At 41.7% G+C, this 20,009-nt stretch overlaps 2 protein-coding genes across 5 annotated transcripts; one reads left to right on the forward strand and one right to left on the reverse strand.

The window, feature by feature from the left end:
- Positions 1–3,156: 3,156 nt before the first annotated feature.
- ankrd40 (ankyrin repeat domain 40) lies at positions 3,157–10,219 on the reverse strand. Its single transcript, XM_082531392.1, has 5 exons — positions 9,633–10,219; positions 8,935–9,083; positions 7,938–8,570; positions 6,837–7,018; positions 3,157–5,656 (listed from the first exon to the last, which is right to left on the reverse strand). Exons 1-5 carry the CDS (start codon positions 9,764–9,766, stop codon positions 5,513–5,515), a joined length of 1,242 nt encoding a protein of 413 aa, XP_082387518.1. The 5' UTR covers positions 9,767–10,219; the 3' UTR covers positions 3,157–5,512.
- Positions 10,220–11,709: 1,490 nt separating this feature from the next.
- On the forward strand, positions 11,710–19,353 carry luc7l3 (LUC7-like 3 pre-mRNA splicing factor). Of its 4 annotated transcripts, none has more exons than XR_014276322.1 (11): positions 11,710–11,981; positions 12,686–12,752; positions 12,862–12,901; positions 13,030–13,174; positions 13,338–13,412; positions 14,406–14,510; positions 14,798–14,959; positions 15,112–15,515; positions 15,696–15,886; positions 16,800–17,344; positions 18,679–19,353. XR_014276322.1 is itself a non-coding variant. In XM_082529964.1 (11 exons), the coding sequence occupies exons 1-10, from the start codon at positions 11,883–11,885 to the stop codon at positions 16,979–16,981; spliced, it is 1,470 nt and encodes a 489-aa protein (XP_082386090.1). In that variant the 5' UTR covers positions 11,710–11,882; the 3' UTR covers positions 16,982–17,014; positions 17,224–19,353. The 4 variants fall into 4 exon arrangements, 3 of the variants coding, with proteins under 3 accessions (XP_082386090.1, XP_082386091.1, XP_082386089.1); XM_082529964.1 differs by having other exon boundaries at positions 16,800–17,014; positions 17,224–19,353; XM_082529965.1 differs by having other exon boundaries at positions 16,800–17,014.
- Positions 19,354–20,009: the final 656 nt, after the last annotated feature.

Consider the following 20,009-nt stretch of genomic DNA (forward strand, 5'->3'; position numbering starts at 1 on the left):
CTTTGCTGGTGACACTGCTGGGGATTTATTCAAACCTGAAGGCACACTGAACCAGCATGGCTACCACAGCATCCTGCAGCAACATGCCATCACAACCAGTTTGCGTTTAGTTGGACCATCATTTATTTTTCAACAGGACAATGACCCCAAACACACCTCCAAAGTGGGTAAGGGCTGTTTGACCAAGAAGGACAGTGATGGAGTCCTGCTCCAGGTGGCCTGGCCTCCACAGTCACCTGACCTAAACCCAATCGAGATGGCTTAAGATGAGATGGACTGCAGAGTGAAGGCAAAGGGCCAACAAGTGCTCAGCATCTCTGGGAACTCCTTCAAGACTGCTGGAAAAACTATTTCAGGTGATGACCTCATGAAGCTCGTCGAGAGAATGCCAAGAGTGTGCAAAGCAATAATCAAAGCAAAGGGCGGCTATGCTGAAAAATCTAAAATCGAAAACATGTTTTGAGTTATTTCCCACTTTTTGTTTACTACATAATTCCATGTGTTCATTCATAATTTTGATGCCTTCAGTGAGAATCTACACTGTAAACAGTGATGAAAATAAAGAAGAACCATTAAATGAGAAGGTGTGTCTAAACGTTTGACTGGTAGTGTACCTGCAAATAACATCACCTTCTGCCTTTATTTGTAAAAATGCTTCAGGGGTTCTGCACCACGTCGATCCACAGATGCTTTTGCCCACGATTGAAGTCTGGGGATCTGGTGGGGCTGGTTTAAAAACAATGAAGGTGTTATGACTGTTCATACTAAGCTTATTATGAGTGGCTCATTCCATAACAAAGGAGAAGGACACGTCCAGCCACAGCAGGGACCTAAGCCGATTTTTCAGTCTAGACACACAGCATGTCAATGAGAGACATGTAGGAATACACACACACAGATAATGTATGCAGTACATCTCACTAGAAATGCCTCGTCTCTCTTTGTAAATTGGCTTGCATTTTCTGAAGACACACACATACATACACGCACGCATGCTTAACTTCTGGAACGCAATTCTGTGTATATTATGCAATATTTGTGCTCTGCAGATTTGCTGTCTCTGAACATCTGGTCACCACATGAACGCCGCTGTATTCATTTCGCTGAAAAGGTTAAGGATTTCACACATACAAGTATCAGGACTTAGGTGATGTTTATGTTCTTTAAAACCAAAAAGGAACATAACAAAATGTGTTGTCAGCTAAGTCCATACCAGAACGATGCACAACACTGGCTTGCTGTGCAAACGTTAAAGTAAAATGAACTTAACCACAGCTGGATGGCGTAGCAGCACGGAGCGATTAGCGCGATATCTCATTTTATCATATCTTGAAATAAATGCCTAAAGTACACTCAACGGCCACTTCATGTACCTGATTAACTACTCGTTAACACTAACATCTAATCAGCCAATCACATGGCAGCAACTCTGTAGCTTTAGGTAAGTAGACATGGTCACGATGACCTGCTAGCCTTTAAACTGAGTATCAGAACATAACTATTTCTTGGCTTTAAAGAGATTGGTTTGAGAAAAAGAGAAAATAATCCAGTGAGCAGCAGTTCTCTGAGCAAAAGAGCCTTCATGTCAGAAGACAGAGAATAGCCACACAGCTTCAAGCTGATGAGGCAACAATAACTCAAATAATCACTTCTTACAGCCAAGGTATGCAGAAGAGCATGTCTGAATGCACAACACCTTGAACTTTGAAGCAGATGGGCTACAGCAGCAGAAAGCCACACCTCGGCGCCACCCCTGTCAGCTAAGAACAAGAAACAGAGGTTACAATTCACACAATTCCACAAACAAGGAAAAAAGACTGGGAAAAAAATGCCACTTTGTCCAACAATCATTCAGATGGCAGGGTCACAATTTAACATCAACAGCATGAAAGCATGGACCCATCCTGCCTTGTTTCAACAGTTCAGGCTGGTGATGGTGCTGCGACGGTGCGAAGGTTATTTTCATGGCAAATTTTCGGCCCCTTAGTACCAATTATGCATTGTTTAAATACCACAGCCTACCTGAATATTATTGCTGACCATGGTCATCCTTTTATGAAAAGTGTATCCATCTTCTGATGGCTGCTTCCAGCAGGATAACAAGCGAGCTCACAAAGATCACATCATGAATCTTGAGTGTGGCAATAAGTTGCCTGCACTCAAAGGGCTTCCACAGTCACCAGATCACAATCCAACAGAGCACCTTTGGGATGTGGCAGAACAGGGAGATTGACATCAGATGCTACCATGTCGATATGGCCCAACATTTCCGAGGAATGTTTTCAGCACCTTGTTGAATCTATGCCACGAAGAACAACGGCAGCTCTGAATCGGATCAGTCCACTACTGGCAAAGTGTACCTAATGAAGTGGCATATAACTGTAACGGCAGCATTTAAAATGTAAATGTCAAGCAACTCCTTGACTCCTGACTGGCTGATTGATGTATGCAAGCTATGAGCAATGTGATGACACTATGAGAATCATCTTATCAAATGTACCTTGGTAAGAGTTTAATATACTTCCCTGTGGTTTTATTATACTTAGATTTGGATTTGTATAGCTAACAACATACAAATGGAAAAATATTCTGATGTTCTGATGTTTATTAGAATCAACGTTTAGGCTGTAATACACACAGTATCTCTGTTTGCATTACAGAGCAAAAGTGATATTTGTTTAAAAGGGAAAAAAAGGGGAGGGGTTAAAGCTTCCTTATTTACCTGCTTACCCTGCTACACTTCTAAATGACAATAATGAAACCATTAATGTAGCAAAGACTGAGAAAGCTTACCGTGACAGGTCACATCCATAACTGTCCTATGCGACAGTATAAAGATTAGAACTGAACAGTATTTAAATGACTCCCCAGACACAAAGAGCAGATAACTAAAAATTGATTCGTTTCAGTGTGAAGCTAAAATAGTCCAGTATTTAAACAAGCTCAGATTAATGACTGTAGTGAACTCAAAGAAATTTAGAAAAATCTTTAGATTATCACACTAGTCCTCCTATATGTGGCTCTTCCGATGCCTGTATTTTCTCATGTGTGCCCTCTTGTGGTTGTCACCTGAAACACATTTAATTTCAGTTAAACCTGCAACACAACACATGTAAAAGGAAGAGTTCAGTGTAGATATTCAAACAATTAGTCAGATGGAGATATACCATGCTTTATCAAAGAACATACAGGTCATCAGAAACAAAAACAAACAAAATTAACAGTGCCCAAGATTAATTCTACAAGTACACAGGACGTACTGTATATAAAAATATCAGACTCTGAATGCATAGGTTAAGTCAAACTGCTTTTTCTAGAACAATAAGCAACCCAACAAATACAACGTTAGTCATCGCTTCCCACAGAATCAAAGACGCCTCCATAAAAACCGACTGCAAACATGCTGCTCTCATTCACCGGGGCGCAAACCGTCCCCACTTTCTCAACCGAGCTCCTGCCTGACACACGTGGCACAACTTCACGTAATAAAGCATTTTAAAATAGTTTGGAACATAAACTAAGCACTCCGTCTACCTCCTTTCACCTTCACGAAAACCTCTGAAACACCTTCCTCCTCCCCACACATTGCACTTAGCTTCAGCATCACCGCACCCCCCCACCCCGCCACTTTTTGAACTCCTCTGAAACACTTTTTTTTTGACACAAAACAACAGGCCTAGCTGGTTTCAAACATACATACAAATTAATTAAAAAATATAAAACATATAAATACAGTAAGAGCTTCAGGTAATACAGTTGAACAGTAAACAGTTACCACTGGGTAAGAAAACGATTGCAGGACATGAGCGGCGTCCGCCAGCACTGCTTAAAAGAAACGAGCCCCAGCATTGTGAATTAAAGGATTATGTGTCGATGAAAGCAGCATAAAACATTACCATCTAACACGACGTGGCTGTGCCTCTTCACCAGTTTAACAATTAGCTTTCCTATTAGTGTTAATCATCATCTTACATTACTTTGATTTTTTTGTTGTGTATTCAAATTTTTAAAAAGGTCTAACTAGCACTAGACAGGCCTTGCTGGTAGAACTAAAGCCATTTATACTCCTTTACTTAAAAAAAAAAAAAAAAAATCTAGTCACCATATACGAGTTTAGGTTTGAATTGAAGTAACAGTGCTATTTGTAATATTATTTTCGCAACGAGGAAGCACTGAATCATAAAAAACAAACCCCCCAGGTCCTTAGCAATCTCCTGTTTCATTCCTTCCTGGAGTTGAATTTCAGTCGAGGATGGCTTCTTTTGTGTGGTTAGCATCTTTGCTGGCTAGATTAGTTTTTGGTTTCAATCCTGACACATTTAAACGTATGGACAACAACTGAATACATTCGAACTCACAGAAAAACGAAACGGAGCGTCGTCCGCAACCTCTGCTGGGACTCGAGCCTCGTCAGCCTAAAGCGTTATTCGTGGTCTTGCTTTATTAGTATAATTGGAAATTAAATAGGAACCCTTCACAGTTGACAATAAGTTTTTTAGTGACGAAACAGATTAACATACCCTGCAAAGCAAAAGTGACATTTGTTTAAAGAGAAAAAGAAAAAATAAGGGGGGGGGGGCAGTTTCAAGTGGCTGCAGTTTTATCTCCAACATTTAAGTCTTACGTGAATAAACAAACATAACTAGATCTTCCTTTACCACAGTGTACAACTGAATGGTGTCACTATGCAGGGAAATGAGTACTCCTGCTCAAACGTGTCCATCCCTGTGGGAAAGAGATTAAAGCGTCATCTCTGCTATCGTCTAATACAAGTAAAATTAGTCCAGCGATACTTCAAATGTCACCTGTTGTAAGATTAAATCCACCTTGAGAATTAGGCCAAGAGCAGATACACTGCAGGAAAAAAAAAACAAACAAAAAAAAACCATACAGTTTTTTGCCTACAGCATATATGAAAGTGTGTACTGGAGCCAGTATGTGTGATATCACTCAACAGGTCACGTCCACTGTGCTGCGCCTGGTCCTGTTCTGTTGACTTGATTATCTTATCAGTTAGAGTTATGCAAATCCTTCCTGTTGCCCTCTGTCTTCTCAGACCACAGCCTGAACCAGTATAGAAATGTGTCCATATAAGGCTATTGCAGAATCCCGTTCAAGTCCAGCCCATAAGGAAGACAAGCCAGTGTCCTCCTCTGTTGTCCTACTGGAGCCTTGGCACAAAGTGCAGTGGGAGGAGAGAAAAGAGCTAAAGAGATGAGAGAGGTGTCCGAATACTTCTGCAAGTCATCGAGGGCACCATGCATCAGTAATCACTTAGAACTGGTTTGGGTACACAAAAGCAGCGTGAGTGTCAGAGGAGGACAGGAGGCAAACAATAAGCTACAGTCTGGGGGGGAAAAAAAAAAAAAGATTCCCAGTTAGTTAAACTGGCAAAACACCAAAGCTGAACAAAACTGTAATGAGGGACCTGGGCAGGCAACTAGTTATGGTTGCTTGAGGGTAGCTATAGAAGCCCACTGTAAGCAGGGGGACTTCCAGCTTTTTGGGAGCTCTAGTAGGTGAGTCGGGAGGCTTTCATGTTGTAGCAGGGTCTGTCTGTTAGGCCCCCAGACCCAGAGAAGAGGGACAGGCCTTCTGCTTTCTCCAACACGATCTCCAGCTCCTGAAAGTCCTGCAACCGAGCCACGTCCTTGTCCTGGTCAGGGGACAGATAGTCGCATTTAAAATCGTCAACACTACAGTTTCAACAAGTTCAAGTTAAATCTTTTTTTCATGGACATCCATAAAGTAGAGAGGACATGGATATGACCAAAGAAAGAAAAATGGAATCACTGAATTCTAAACTAACACAATAGCACAGAACTGTGTGTGTTGTTGCTGAGAGCAGACCTCCTTACTGAAATCTACCACCCAGTGCACGTACCCCCCTCAATTATTTTTAAATATGAAGGTTTAACCAATCAAGAGACACAGACCTGAGATAGCTTACTTATGCCTTCAATAATTTTACGTAACTGATGCTTAGCTGTGTAAAGTCCAAAGCTTCTTGTCTTTTTATGTCAGTGGAGTTCAGTTTGGGTCACGCTGGGGTTGGATTACAATACAGAACCACTTTCAGCTACTTTGAATTTTCACAGACTAAACAACGAATGTAAAGAGAAAACAAAACGAACCACTTGTTGCAGCCCTACATGCTGCAGCTTTGTCTTTATATATTCATTCTAATTTGATCACGCAGTCATCATTTGGACATAAAAGAACATGAACACAGTGTACCGACGGGGGTGGGAAGGTTTCAATGGAAAGTTAAAGTGGCTCACAAACTACAGATTAAGAGATTTAGAGAGTGTCACATGCATGAGTCAGACAGAGGAAAGCAGTGAGACTAAAAATCTGAATAGTTTTGAATATATTCCTAACCTAACAGGACAGGTGGCATTTCTGTGCTAGGCAGATACTAAGCATGCATTATATACAACACGTCAGCCTGAGAGTGGCTTTGGTGCATTTTCATTAGGTGTGTATTTTGCACGAAATTACACAGTAGCAGAAAATGTCGCACAGTCCTTGGATATGGCAACCTATAATATTCACAACAACCTTTTGTTTAAAGGTTTAAAGTTTCAAAGTTTCATAGAGTGAGGCCAATTTTGTAACCACACAGACAGCAGACTAAATATATTCCACTTTTTCCCCTCCACTGAATTTGTTTGTTATACTATCCGTCTCATGGTTACCTTTAAATGAGCACAAGAAATAATAATAAAGAGGAAAAAAAGCCTTTAAATGGCTGAAATTGTCTTTCCACATCTAAGATGACACTGTACAATAACATCATCAGCCTACACAGAGTAAGCAGGCTTTTGTGTCTGTACCTTTCTCAGCATAGTGTTGGGCAGCTTGCGGATCTTCTCCACGTGCTCGGCGCTGATATCCAACTCACGGCAACAGACTCGTAGAAGGGAACGATAGGTGAGCTCCTGGCGGTCCAGCTCCACCTCAATGAAGTCGTTCTCCCGCGCACTGGGGTTCTGGATACGCACCTTCAGTACCAACTCTAGAGAGAGAGAACAAAAGCAATACATCTTTACATTAACCAGCAAAGTATCACACAGGCGCCTGGTGCATCTTGTCATTTTGGCTGTAAAATTATACAATAATTCTTATCTTTCAGGAACCATTTGAACTTTCTCTACAGCTCAAAGTGGTTGAGAAGTTTTGGTAATCTCAAGCAGACATGGTAACATGTAACCTGTGGAAATGCAAATATATGATTTTTCTGTCTGTGCTCAGACAGCAGCATCTTATGAATGCTTTGTACTATTATGAGAGACTGAATATTCTTTCTGAACAGTTCATTTACTGATCATTTAAAAAGTGAAAAGAAAGGGTCTGTTTAGTTTTTATGAAAGCACATTAATAAAGAACACATGCTGGTTATATTTTGTCATAAAGATCAGCTTCTGGTTTGACAGGTCGACGACATCATGGAGTCAAATTAAGTTGTTATATCTGTGATATTATTAGTCACTCGGCTGCAAATATCCATACTGCCATGCCACATGAAAGTTTTACTGTCAGAACATTCACCGACAAAGTGTCAAAGAGCCTGGTTCTTTCTTCACCCTGCTACGCCTGACACCAGCGGGCGTTTAGCAGTGTGCAATAATTTAATGGGGCTTTGCTAGCCAAGGAGTAAGTCACTACTCTCAGCTAAGAAATCCTTACAGCATGCAGTTTCTAGAAAATAATCCATGCTGTTGTTTTTATATTTCTATTTGCATAAGCATTAAACAAACAAGATATATAAAAAGTAAACCACTCATCATGTCTATTAGAAAAATGTGCTGATACTTGTGGTGCTGCACCTCGACACTTCAGAGTAAACCAGCGGAGTTGTTTCTTCCCACTTAATGTGTTTGAAATTGAGATAAATATTTCCTGTTATTTTAATCTTTAATTCACAGTAAACCCACCTTGTACATTGACAGGGAAGGTGCTGGTGAAAAAGAAAGGCTGGAAGGCTGGCATGGCACCACCAGCCTGGCCGTAACTCAGTTGCTGCGGGATAGACTGCTGTCTGCTCACAGTCGGGTTTGTGCTGGCCACTGGGGCTTGGACCTGGCTCCCGCCGTTGCTAGCCAAGCTGGGACTGGGTGAGGCCAGTGGAGGCGAACACACGGTGCCGTTGTGCACCACTGTGTGCGGGTAGTCGGCGTGGTTGACAAGGTGAGGCTCGACTGATAGGTCCATGGGCACCGTGCAGTTAACGACAGTGTGACTGTGGGAAGCAGCCGTGCTGGGTGAGACACCGTTCTGCTCGTTCACAGGGATGAACTCCCCAGTCTGGGCTTGGCTGTGGTTGATGGTGGGATTTGAGGAAGGAGCGGAGGCATCGAAGACGAGTTTCCGAGGAGGCTCGTGTGTTGGTGAAAGAGATGCCGAATCACTCTGCGTGTCTTCAGCGTGCTCTCCAGAACCGTTTTGTGTAAGGTGAATCACCTCTGAGTTCTTGTCCATCTTGGAATACATAAAGGGCGGGTTAGACAGGTAGTTTGGGACGATTGGCAACTCGGGCTCCTTCACTTCAGGCACTTCCTCCACCTCAACTGTTGTAATAATGATCACAAAAGAGGGGGGATTATTTTCTGCAAATAGACTCGAAACAATAGCAAAGACTGCAGCAAATGCGTCAACACAAATACCCAGTGTTATAACTGATTATAGATATACACTTCACTCACTCAATCACACTTACACATTCATGCAGTACTTTTATCTATGCCTAAGCACTTCCTAACATTCACACATTGATGATGCCCAAGAAAGCTTCAGCATGCAGATCAGAGGAGCCGGGTATCGATCCACTGAATCTACAACTGGTGGACAACCTGCTCTACGACCTGAACCGTAACCAGCCCAGTGTCACCAATGTGACACAGGGAGCAGCAGAGTGAGAAATGTTGACTTTACCTCCTAACAGTCTTTTGATCTCCGGCTTGGATGTCAGTTGTGACGCTAACTCATCCTTAGCTGTGAGGATGTCTTTGTCCGCTCCACAACTGAGTAAGTAGGACACTATGTGCTTGTGATTCCTCTTGCATGCCCAGTGTAAGCATGTCCTGCAGGGATTATTGGAGAAACAAAAGAATTTAGTGGTGTACAAAAAGAAAAGGAACAATAACAACAGAAATATACTGTATCACTCAAGTGGTACCACCTCTCATTAAGCTAGCTATAGTGTGTGGCACTGGCATACAAATGGAAAAATATAAATAATGTATATATTACTTTAAACTTTAACCAAAATCTCGACATAACTCTACTTGGTTCTTTACGGGTGCAAAGTAACTGATGATGGGCGCATGCGTGAAAAATGAATAATCAAAGGTTGGTTAGTGTTTCCGAACTCAGTAATCAGGCTATAGCAAAGAGAACAAGCTTGTGTTTGAAGCAGCCACTTTACTCAATATTTTGCTTGATTGCTGGTTTTAAAGAAAAGCTAAAAGTGGCAGCGCCGGCTGATTAACAAGCCCTCTTTGGCGTAATAGGATAACGCTGAGCAGTGTTTTTAATCCCTGTAGCTTTGCTCTGCAATGACTGCACTCAACTCCTGGCCGGCTGCAGTCGCGACCGAACAAATACTACTATAAATCGGTGAAAACACTCACCATCCGTTGATTTCGTTTTGTGAGTTGACATTAACCCCACTCTCCACTAACGCCCGCACTTCATCGATATCCCCGATGGCAGACGCCTCTCTCAGCTGCTCCTGTAGCTCTTTATCCAGCGAATTTGTGGACATTTTTGGTTCACACGGCTAGCGACGTGCGCTCATAGGACACGCAAAGACCACGCGAATTATGTTGCCAATACTAATTAGCTAAATATACTGGTTACAGCTAGCATTAGCTACCAGGCTAACCTTACCTACTGGCTAGCTCGACGAGGTGCTAGCTTATGGCAGCAAATCGCTTTGGCTATTTCAACTACGTGTTGACCGTCTCTGGCGTTCACACGTCAAGCCGTGTGCCCGCCGCGTGTTTCTGCTGTTAGTTCGCGTTACAGTGGCACCGCATGCACTCGCTATAAACTCATTCAATCAAGCAGTAGTGTCAGAGCTTCGTCAATCCACTGCCAAAAACACCGCCGCCTCATCGGGGGGGGGGGAGCATCTTTAGATGTGACAACAGTGAGCACGAATGTTAGTTCCCCTCCGAGGAATCGCGTAGCCAGTGCGTTTCCCCACGTAAATTGTGTGATACTGCCGTTAGCTGTCATGAATAAGGAAATAACTGGGAGATAAAAGTTCAAAGTACTTTAACTGTTTTTGACTCACACGTGTTGCAGACAAGCTGGAATAAACCTCCCTACACTTATAATACCCAGTCCAGAAAAAGCTAAAACAGCTGTTGATTATTTGTCCCAAGCACACCTGTTACTTTTGTTTTTATATCCGTTTTAATAAAGTTATAAATACTGGTTTTAAACTTGCAGTACATTTTTATGCTGCATTTCTTCAGTATGCCACTAGAGGGGAGCAAACACCCACGATACTACACTAACTTGAACTTTGGCGTAAGATACACCGGGGATACTACAGCTGCAAGGCAGCAATTTTAAAGAATCACAATTTCAGACTCTGTGAGTGGCGAGGGAAACTGCAAGAAGACGAGAGGAAAGAAGATAAGGAGTCTTAGTGGTAAAATACGGAAGTACGAGAAAGCATTTAAAGGAAGAGGTTAGCAAAGAAAAAGTAGACATGAGTACTGGGAGGCTGGGTGTACAGCAAAGAGAAGTGGCAAAGGAGAATAGTGGATTGTATGTAAGGCTCTGGACACTAATATGACCCATATGACCACCCTATAAAAATTTTTTTTGAGGCACTACTGGATGTAAAAAGATGCAATGCTTGCTCTGAGTGTTGCTGTAGAGGTGCATAGAAACTCAGAGGGAGTTGAAATGAGTTACTAGATGGTAGTAAGACCTGTTATGATGTATGGTTAAATGAAAGGAGAGGAGGCAAAGTTACAGTTCATAGATAGAGTGAAGGAGGACATGCAGACGGTTGGTGTGACAGAGGAAAACTAAAACACATTGGGGACATTAACAGGAAATTTATGTGGACTTGCCTTAATAAATATTTGGTCAGCACGGAAGTCACAAAAGTATGCATTTATTAATCATTCCTGGCAGTAATCAGATCTGGTAAAATCTGCATCACTGAGATAGATTTTGATGATGTCATAGCACTGCAACTGTGAAATATGCAGTCATAAAGCTTCGCGTGTGCTTGTTGTGATCAACATTCACTGAGTTTGACGTTTTTAGTGTGACCGATGGGAACTGAGTAAAAGCAACAAGTAAACATTATATATTACAGTATCAAATAAAGATCCAGTACTAGTGGAAAATAACATTAGTCTGAATGCCCTTGTGTGATAGCCTCTGATGATATTTTTCACACACCACCACAATCTGGCTCTTCAATGTGGCATTTGTCTTCAAGAAACTTAAAGAAGTCCAGACGCTTTTCTTTCCAAGCTCATCAGACTACTCTGAAGTTGCTTCCGTTGTAAACTTTCAAAATAAAACAAGGTATAACCATACGCAGTGCCGCAACATCGGCTTCTGGTCAAAATATAAATAGAAATTGCACATTTTGTCCGTTTTTGATCAATGGTAAAGTTTGCGGCACGAAACGGAGAACTGAATCCTGGACACGATGGTCAGACTAGTACTTCCGGTTCAGAGGCCGCGGGAGCAGCTCCTGGGCTAGTTGTATTCGGACTGTTAGCGGGCGTTGTTGTTACAAGGTCTGCCATTTTGATTAGAAGTACTTCGCGCAGCAGATGGTGTAAATTGGGCCTTCTGGATATTATTGTAGTACTTTAAATTAAGGCTACATTCCTGCAGGAATAATGCTTTCTGCCGCCCAGTTACTCGACGAGTTGATGGGTCGAGATAGAAACTTGGCCCCTGATGAGAAGCGGTCTAACGTACGCTGGGACGACGAGAGCGTAAGTTAGCATTCTAGCTACCATTAGCTTAGCTAGTTTTAAAACCTATTAGCCGTGAGGTGTCCAAAATAAGCGTGCATGGCGTGCGCGGTGGGTACCGGCTAGTTTAGGCGGTATGGCCTCCAAATTAAAAATTTTCGATTCACGCACAGAATCGATGGCGAAAAGCGGGCGGTTTGAGTCAGTGGTGCTTGAGCACGCGTGTTAGCGAGATTAGCATCACGGTTTGGTCATTCTTAAAGGGTTTCATTGGGCTCACTTCAGTTTTAGCAACTTGTTTTCTAGGTATAGTTGAGATAATAGTTTAACTGTGTTAATACAAATGATTTCGACGTGCTAATGTGTGAAAGGACCTGCATTACGTTCTCTAAAGGTTATGCTCTGCTTATTGCATAAACTGGCATTGCGATGTCTCAAGACTAAATACGGTTACATACATGTTGCTTTGTATGTAATTTGGCATTAATATTTAATATTAGTAATAAATACTGTTTTCCATGCTGTTGTGTTTTTGTTGCACTTGCAGTGTTGTGGGTATTTTTTGTGTTCTTAGTTCAAGCAGAAATTGATTAGGTGAATTTATACGACTACCACATTCATTTGCTCATAGTTGGTGTAAGTAACATGCTGTCACTTAATCCAATGTAATCTACTATGGAAGCAAAATTTACATAAAATTGTTTGATATGTTTTCTTTTATTAAGGTCTGTCGGTACTATTTGTGTGGCTTCTGCCCTGCTGAGTTATTCACAAACACCCGCTCTGACTTGGGTAAGTTGGGAACTTTGTATTCCCAAAATGTATTATAATCTGGACAAAGCCCTTGAGATTTAACAAACAACTATTCGACAATAATATGTTTATTGATTTGGGTTTCCAGGTCCGTGTGAGAAAATCCATGATGAAAATCTTCGAAAAATGTAAGTTCTTATTTTGGCTTTTTTCCTTTTTCTTTCAGTTTTTTTTTTTTGTTTTTTTTGTTTTTTTGTTTGTTTTTTTGGCTTGATATGTTACACATAACTAACCAATTCTGTGTTGTTATATCCAGGTATGAGAAAAGCTCTCGCTTCATGAAGGAAGGTTATGAGCGAGATTTCTTGCGCTATCTGCAGTCACTCCTGGCAGAAGTGGAGCGGCGGATCCGCAGAGGGCATGCCCGGCTTGCGCTTTCCCAGGCTCAGCAGAATGCAGGGGTTGGTACTTTTAATTGAGAACATCATTCTCAAACTCTTCTGTGCATCTTCATGTTTTCTCGGACCACAGTGCAAGTTATGAATCTAAAAGAAAATAACATTACCTGTATGTTTCTGCTTAGGATTCATTGAACTTAATTGTACTCATGTATTCATTCTGTAGGGCCCTGGTCCATCAGGAAAGAATGAGGAGAAAGTCCAGGTTCTAACAGAGAAGATCGAAGACCTGGTTGTGCAGGTTTGCCCGAAATCTTTAAATTGGTAGTGTTTGAGAAAAACTGAAAGATTTGAACGCGGGTTGGTCTTCTTGCATCAGGATATCTGACGGTCTCCTACAAGTTCCTCTTCCAGTGCCTTGCTTTAGGGTTTGTCACAGTGGAACACCTGCCTTCCTCTGACCTTATTACTAGCATCCTCCCCTGTCACGCTAACTCTCAGCATGTCCTCCTCCTCTACATCTATAAGTCTTCCTTCCTGGGTTCTCCCAATGAATATTTCAACATCTTTAACTCAGCCTCCTTGAGCTCTAAACTGAGTTTAACTCATACATCATAGCAGGTGCGACTACCAGCTGATAATCCTAACCCTTCACTCTAGCTGCTATCGTTCTGTTACAAATCACCCCTGACACTCATTTCTACCCACACCTTTCTGTCCGCACTCATGTCTTCACCTCTCTTGTGCGGTCTGCATTACCTCGGCTGGTTTACCACATATATTAAAACTCCTCTAATTTAACTCCCTCTGAACCTCTGCAGCTTCACTGTTCGACCAAAATTTGTGAATTTAGAAGGTGTGTGGAGTGCATGGCTAACTGTACATGCATTTGAAAAGAAGACTACATTAGAGTACAAGTCTGATAAAGGCTGTCCTGTCAGGAGGTTCATTGCTACCCAGCCTTGTGCAGTTTCTCTTTAAAATAATTGAATAATAAACAAATGTAATCTGTGGAAGGAGATTTTGAACCCTTTGGCAAAATAAGGAAACATGTTGCTGTTCACACTGATCTAAGTGTAAGCTGACTTCAGACTTGAAAGCATTAAAACAGGAACAGCTACCTGTTGTGACCACAGTTGTATTTGTTCATGCACTCTAGACTGTATGACATTTCAGATGCTTTTCCCTGACTGTGTTACAGATCACATTATTTAAAATAAAACTCCCTAAATTCTTATATGCACTCCATAAATCAAGTCGTGACATTGTAACATGGCTTTTGTCTTTTTCTCAGATTGAGGAACTGGGCTCTGAGGGCCGAGTGGAGGAGGCCCAGGGAATGATGAAACTGGTGGAGCAGCTGAAGGAGGAGAGGGAACTACTCAGCTCCACCCCCTCGGTGAGTCAGTTTACCCTGGGCTAATCAGCCTACAAACACAGCTTAAGATAGCATAACATGAGCATCACCTACTATCAGTCAGTTAACATGAGTTTAATTCCATTTCAAATACAAGTTTAAACCCAGCCGGTGAGCTAAAAGTTATTTTTCACTGTAGCTGTATTTGTTATTAATACTCGTAAAGTAAAATCTGTGCGAGCTGGGCAGGCAGCTTTGATGCAAATCAGAAATGTTTCCTTATTGTTTGTTTTGATGTCTAATAACAAATTTATGTCCTTTCAATCCAGACCATCGAGAGCTTTGCTGCCCAGGAGAAACAGATGGAAGTGTGTGAGGTGTGTGGGGCCTTCCTCATTGTGGGCGATGCACAGTCCCGAGTGGACGACCACTTGATGGGGAAGCAGCACATGGGCTACGCCAAGATCAAATCCACTGTAGAGGAGCTCAAGGTGACAGGATTGTGTCATTCTTGTATCTAGAACTTTTTACAAACTTGTGCTGCTTGAAAGAGTGTTTCAATTCAACCATGCTTGGTGTTGTTGTTTAAAAATGTCTGCAAATGTTAGAAATTATATAATATGTAATGTTTTTGTATTCTCAGGAAAAACTGCACCGTCGCTCTGAAGACCCTCAGGGTGAAAACCCAGCCCTCAAAAGAGAACGAGAAGAGCGGGAACGGGAGAGGGAGGAAAGGGAGAAAAAGCGCAAAGAGGGGGAAGAGAAGGAGAAGGAGCGCGAAAAAGAGCGAGAGAAGGAGAGGGAACGAGAGAGAGAGCGAGAGCGTGAAAGGGAGAGAGACAGAGAAAGAGAGAGGGAGAGAGAGCGGGACAGAGAAAGAGAGAGGGACAGGGAGAGGGACAGGGACAGAGAGAGGGATAGGAGGGCACGTCGAAGCCACTCTGGCAGCCGCCACTCCAGTCGAGCATCGGACAGGAAACGGAGTAGATCCCGCGAGCGCCGGAGGTCCAGGAGCAGAGACAAGGACAGGGAACGCAAACGTAGCAGGTACGACTGACCGGACTGAGCGTTGCACTTGGATTTATAGTCACGGAAATGTCACACATAAAGCAGAATCCAATGAAATGTTACAATTTAAAACATGAGGGATGATATATTTATAATTCTGAATGATTATTTTCTCAAAAATCATTTTAACCACAGCACTTTTTCTTGCCTTTTCTGTAGGAGCCGGGACAGAGAGAGAAGACGCAGCCGTGAACGCTCCGACAGGAAACGCCGCTCCCGAAGTCGTGACAGAAGGAGATCGCGTAGCTCAGAGCGCAAATCTCACCGCCACCGCAGCCGTAGCCGAAGCAAGGACCGGGACAGGGATCGGGAAAAGGAGAGAGACAGAGAGCGGTCATCAAAAGACAAAGGTACCGTCTGATTATTTTTGTGTTTGTTGCTTCCTCATCATCCGCTGTCCTTCCAAACAATATATGTTGAATACCATCCCTCCATTTATCTGTGCTCTTCCACTTATCTAGTTCAGGGTTAAAATGGGGGGCTGGAGCCTGTTTCACATGGTGAAAGGCAGGTCTATATTAGGAATACCTTGAGGGAATTTCTTCAACACTGGAAAAAGCATTTTATTATGCATCCAGGTAAAAGTCTCATTGAGATGGAGAAAAAAATCCTAGTGAGACTTTTGGCTGCTCTCAATGAGTCACAATGAGTAGCTTCACATATTTGATTTGGCAGATTTTTATGCGAGTTGTCTTCTACCCGAAAGAGGTTTGTGTCTCTTCCCGGGATCAAACCCCAGATTTTCTCCTTGTTAGGTGAATGTTTAAACCACTACACTGTGGAGCAACTAATTTTAAAAATGTATCAATATGAATTTAAAAGAAACCTATTGTAGTTTGAAATTATGTTACATAAAGCACTTCACACAAAGCACTTGTTATGTATCTTTTAGACTACATGAGCGGTAATTGTACAGTCTCCCTCTTTTGTCTGTTTAGGACAGTATTCCATAAATGAGAAGTAGTAGGATTACTAATGCATAATATTCAGGCACAGATAATTTTGCTAATGCCAATAAAGGGCAGTTTGTTTGGTGCTTACCCAGACAACCTACTTACACAATCAAGCTGTTCCCATAAGAAGTCCTGCAGCAGTCTGTGCCCATAACAAATGAAAGAGGTGAGCCAGAGCTCGACACAATCCTACTGAACATTTGTGCATCAACAAGCACCTGTTGAACTCTTTAATAAGACAGTTTAATCTGAGGTTGTGCAAACATTTCTTGCTAATGTGTGCAATGTTTTCTCTTTTGTTTTTCTTCAGACCGTAAGGGTACAGAGGAGAGGAGCAGCTCTAAGAAAGACAAGCACTCAGACGGAGATGCAGCCGCCATCAAGGCTTCTTCAGAAGCGGAACCGATGCAGACGGAGGCGGCTGCCTTCTCCCCTCTGCTAAACGGCCAGCAAGAGCTCCTCCATTCTGAAGGTGACACTCAGTCCAATTAAAACTGATCTGATAGGACCTCAGATCAGGCTCAGGTAAGTGCGTCCTCCTCCTCACACCTCCCCTGGCTCTCAACCCAACCCCCTCCACCCTCCCCTCTCACGTCCCCTCCCCTACCCACCTTTCCCATCTCCCTTTACCCACCCTCTCACCCCTGCTCTCCCACCCTGTTTATGTTCAGTTCAATGCCTGTGATTTTGTCTTATGTACTATATGCAAATATCTTTATCCTGTTTTTGAATAGTGCATCATAAGTATGCACTGAAGATGAAGGACTAGGCCCGATGAATGAGAAGAAGGTAGAAATCATTCACACAAAGCCAAGAGGGAAAGGCCAGTGTAGTCCTGAGCAAACATGCCCAGAGGTACCCCTCGTTTTGTATCGGTTTTTGATCCTTATAGATGTATATTTGTCTTTGTGGACAAAATGGCAGAAAAAGTTAACGCATCCAGTCAAGATTTCCTGCCTGTATTTACTTGTTTCTTTTATTTATTTATTTTTATATTTATTTATCTTTTGTTTTTTTTACTTTGAAGTAGCAAAATGTAATAATTGCTATTTGTTGCTGTAATAATCCATATAGGGAGGAAAACCAGTCACTGTGTGTGTACATGTTTCCATTTAAAAACCTTGGCGTTTTCTCCTGCTCATATGTAAACGCACAGGTGAACACACAGCCTTGGTCAGAGGTTTTTGGTTTTTTTTGTCACAAAGAAGCTATTTATTTTGCTATATTTATAACGCAATTGCCATGGATTTGTTGTCCAGCGTACTGTGCCTGATGATGCCATGCCAGTGTGTGTTTGGGGGGTGTTAAAGCACCGGGGGTCTAACGTAACCTAACTAACTGGAGGGTAGGGTTTATCGAATGAATTGCAGCTGACTTCCATACCTCACACAGCGTTGGTGTTGTGAGCGAGACCACATGAGAAAAGGGCAAATTAAAAATCATGGATACTCTCTGACTCTCAAACTGTGCAGGTACTCACCCCAGGTACTCCTTTCTCTACCCACATCCATTTCTGAATGCTGTTGCCTGTCAGAAAAAAAAAAAAAAAAAGCAAATTGTGTACTTCTCCAGAACACGAACTTGAAAGCTTGATTGTGTCACATATACTTTTAATTGTGCCTTCTTTGTTTTCCTATTTGTTAACTTTCAAACATGTTTGGGGAGAATGTGCGATAGGATTGTCAGAGAGACACAGATGCACAGACAGCCTGCCTCATATTCCTTTGCCAAATTGGAAATCATTGCTGATGTGTGCTTTTCCGCAGTGCTTCGTTCGTGTGTTTTTAAAAATGTAATTTGCTCAGGTGTTTGTAATTTTACACTTAAAAAAACATATCAAGTGCATTTCCTCTTTGGCAAAGCAGATATTGTAGTTTTGACACTAAGTTCAGGTTTAGACTTGAGGCAGCTCCTGAAGAGCTTCTTTAAATTGCAAACTTGTGCAAAATGTACAGAAAACAAAATAATCTCAGGGAATTTTGGCCAAATGCAGTCAAGACTTCAAGTGTCTGTTGTGCTAGTAAATGGATAGCTTTGTGCATTATTAGCAGTGTCTCTTGAGGGAAATTTGACTATCAAATGACTTTGTAAATTGTTGTTGTTTGAGTGGCAGCAGTCGTTGCTACAAGCGGATGTTGTGGGACCCTGGCTAACATCGCATTTTGTGGACGTTTCTTTATGCTCAACAGGGGAAGCTGGAATATCTGGTTGAGGAAGAAGTTGAAGAGTGCACCCATCCTTACCCTGAACCTGATACTTCGCTGCTTAAAAACAAGGTGAACCACAAATGTGTAATGGCTTATTTAAAGAAACATGAAAATAAATAAAAACGCGTAAAAATGAGGAGAAAGGACAGATTGCATCGATTTTTCTTGTTCCATTACCTGTCCATCTTTTGGCTGGATAAGGATAGTTGTGGTTCATCTGTTTATCTGATTTTACTGGTCAAGATGTCAGCCAGACAGCACTTAACAAACCAAACTTAGAGAAACTCTTTATGGATTTTTGTTTTTTATTTTGAAACTCTTTCCACATCCTCCGTGTTTCTTGGCATTTAGTGAAAATAAAATGAACAGTGCTTGTGGTTTGTATTGATTTGTCAGGTTCTACTTCACTTCCTGACCCCCCTTCTTTTTTTTTTTTTAAAGTCAGTTGAAGCGTATGTACAGTGTTAGACCTTTTGAGACAAGCAGTGTCTTCTTTTCTCCTCTACTTTAGAGCTCATTTTGATCGCTCTTGTTCCATAACTGTAAAATACTCTGATTTAATTTTGATCAATTTTGGAGACTTAATTTGTTTCTTTTTTTGCCCTGCTTTTATTGTCCATGTTGTACCACGATGAATAAAAAGCAAAATCTTGTCAAGGGTGTTTTGTTTTTTGTTTTATCCAGTGTGGATATGTACACACAAACTAGTCCTGAGTCAGTGGCAGAGGTAAAAACAGACAGATGTGCTTTCACCACCAGTGCTGCAGTCTCATTAGCATGTTTGATCTGCAGCTGGATTTACATCTTTTTTTTTTTTCCCAAATATTTTTTCACTGACTGTTTTCCTAGTGAATTGTACCATCTGCCAAATACAACGTGAATATTTGATCAACATCCAATGTGTAATTTAAGTCTTCCCATAATTACTTTGATCAGTTTGTGTGAATTCAATAGGCTGCTAAATCTTTTATTATCAAAGTAAGAAACTTTTAATTTGGTTCATTTGCAGAAGCCTTAAAATCAGCTGTTTTCCAGTTTGCATGGGTTTAGATGGTCCATAGAAGATGGAGTGGCCTGCATGTGGTTATAGCTACTGTTTCAGAGCTGAGCTCAATATTTGTCATATTTTTAATATGCTTCATAACTGTAAACAAAAAAAACAACAGAATTCCTGTAATCCAAAGTTAAAGTACCAAATAATTAATAATTGAATTCGGGTGTTCCAATCACCTCACTGGCTACACCCAGGCATGAAGGTGCTGCAATGATTTCTGCGAATGTGTCCAAAAGAAAGGCTTTGTGATGAACTGGAG

The sequence above is a fragment of the Aulonocara stuartgranti genome (genome assembly GCF_965226115.1).
Source record: "Aulonocara stuartgranti genome assembly, chromosome: 4".
NCBI lineage: Eukaryota > Metazoa > Chordata > Actinopteri > Cichliformes > Cichlidae > Aulonocara > Aulonocara stuartgranti.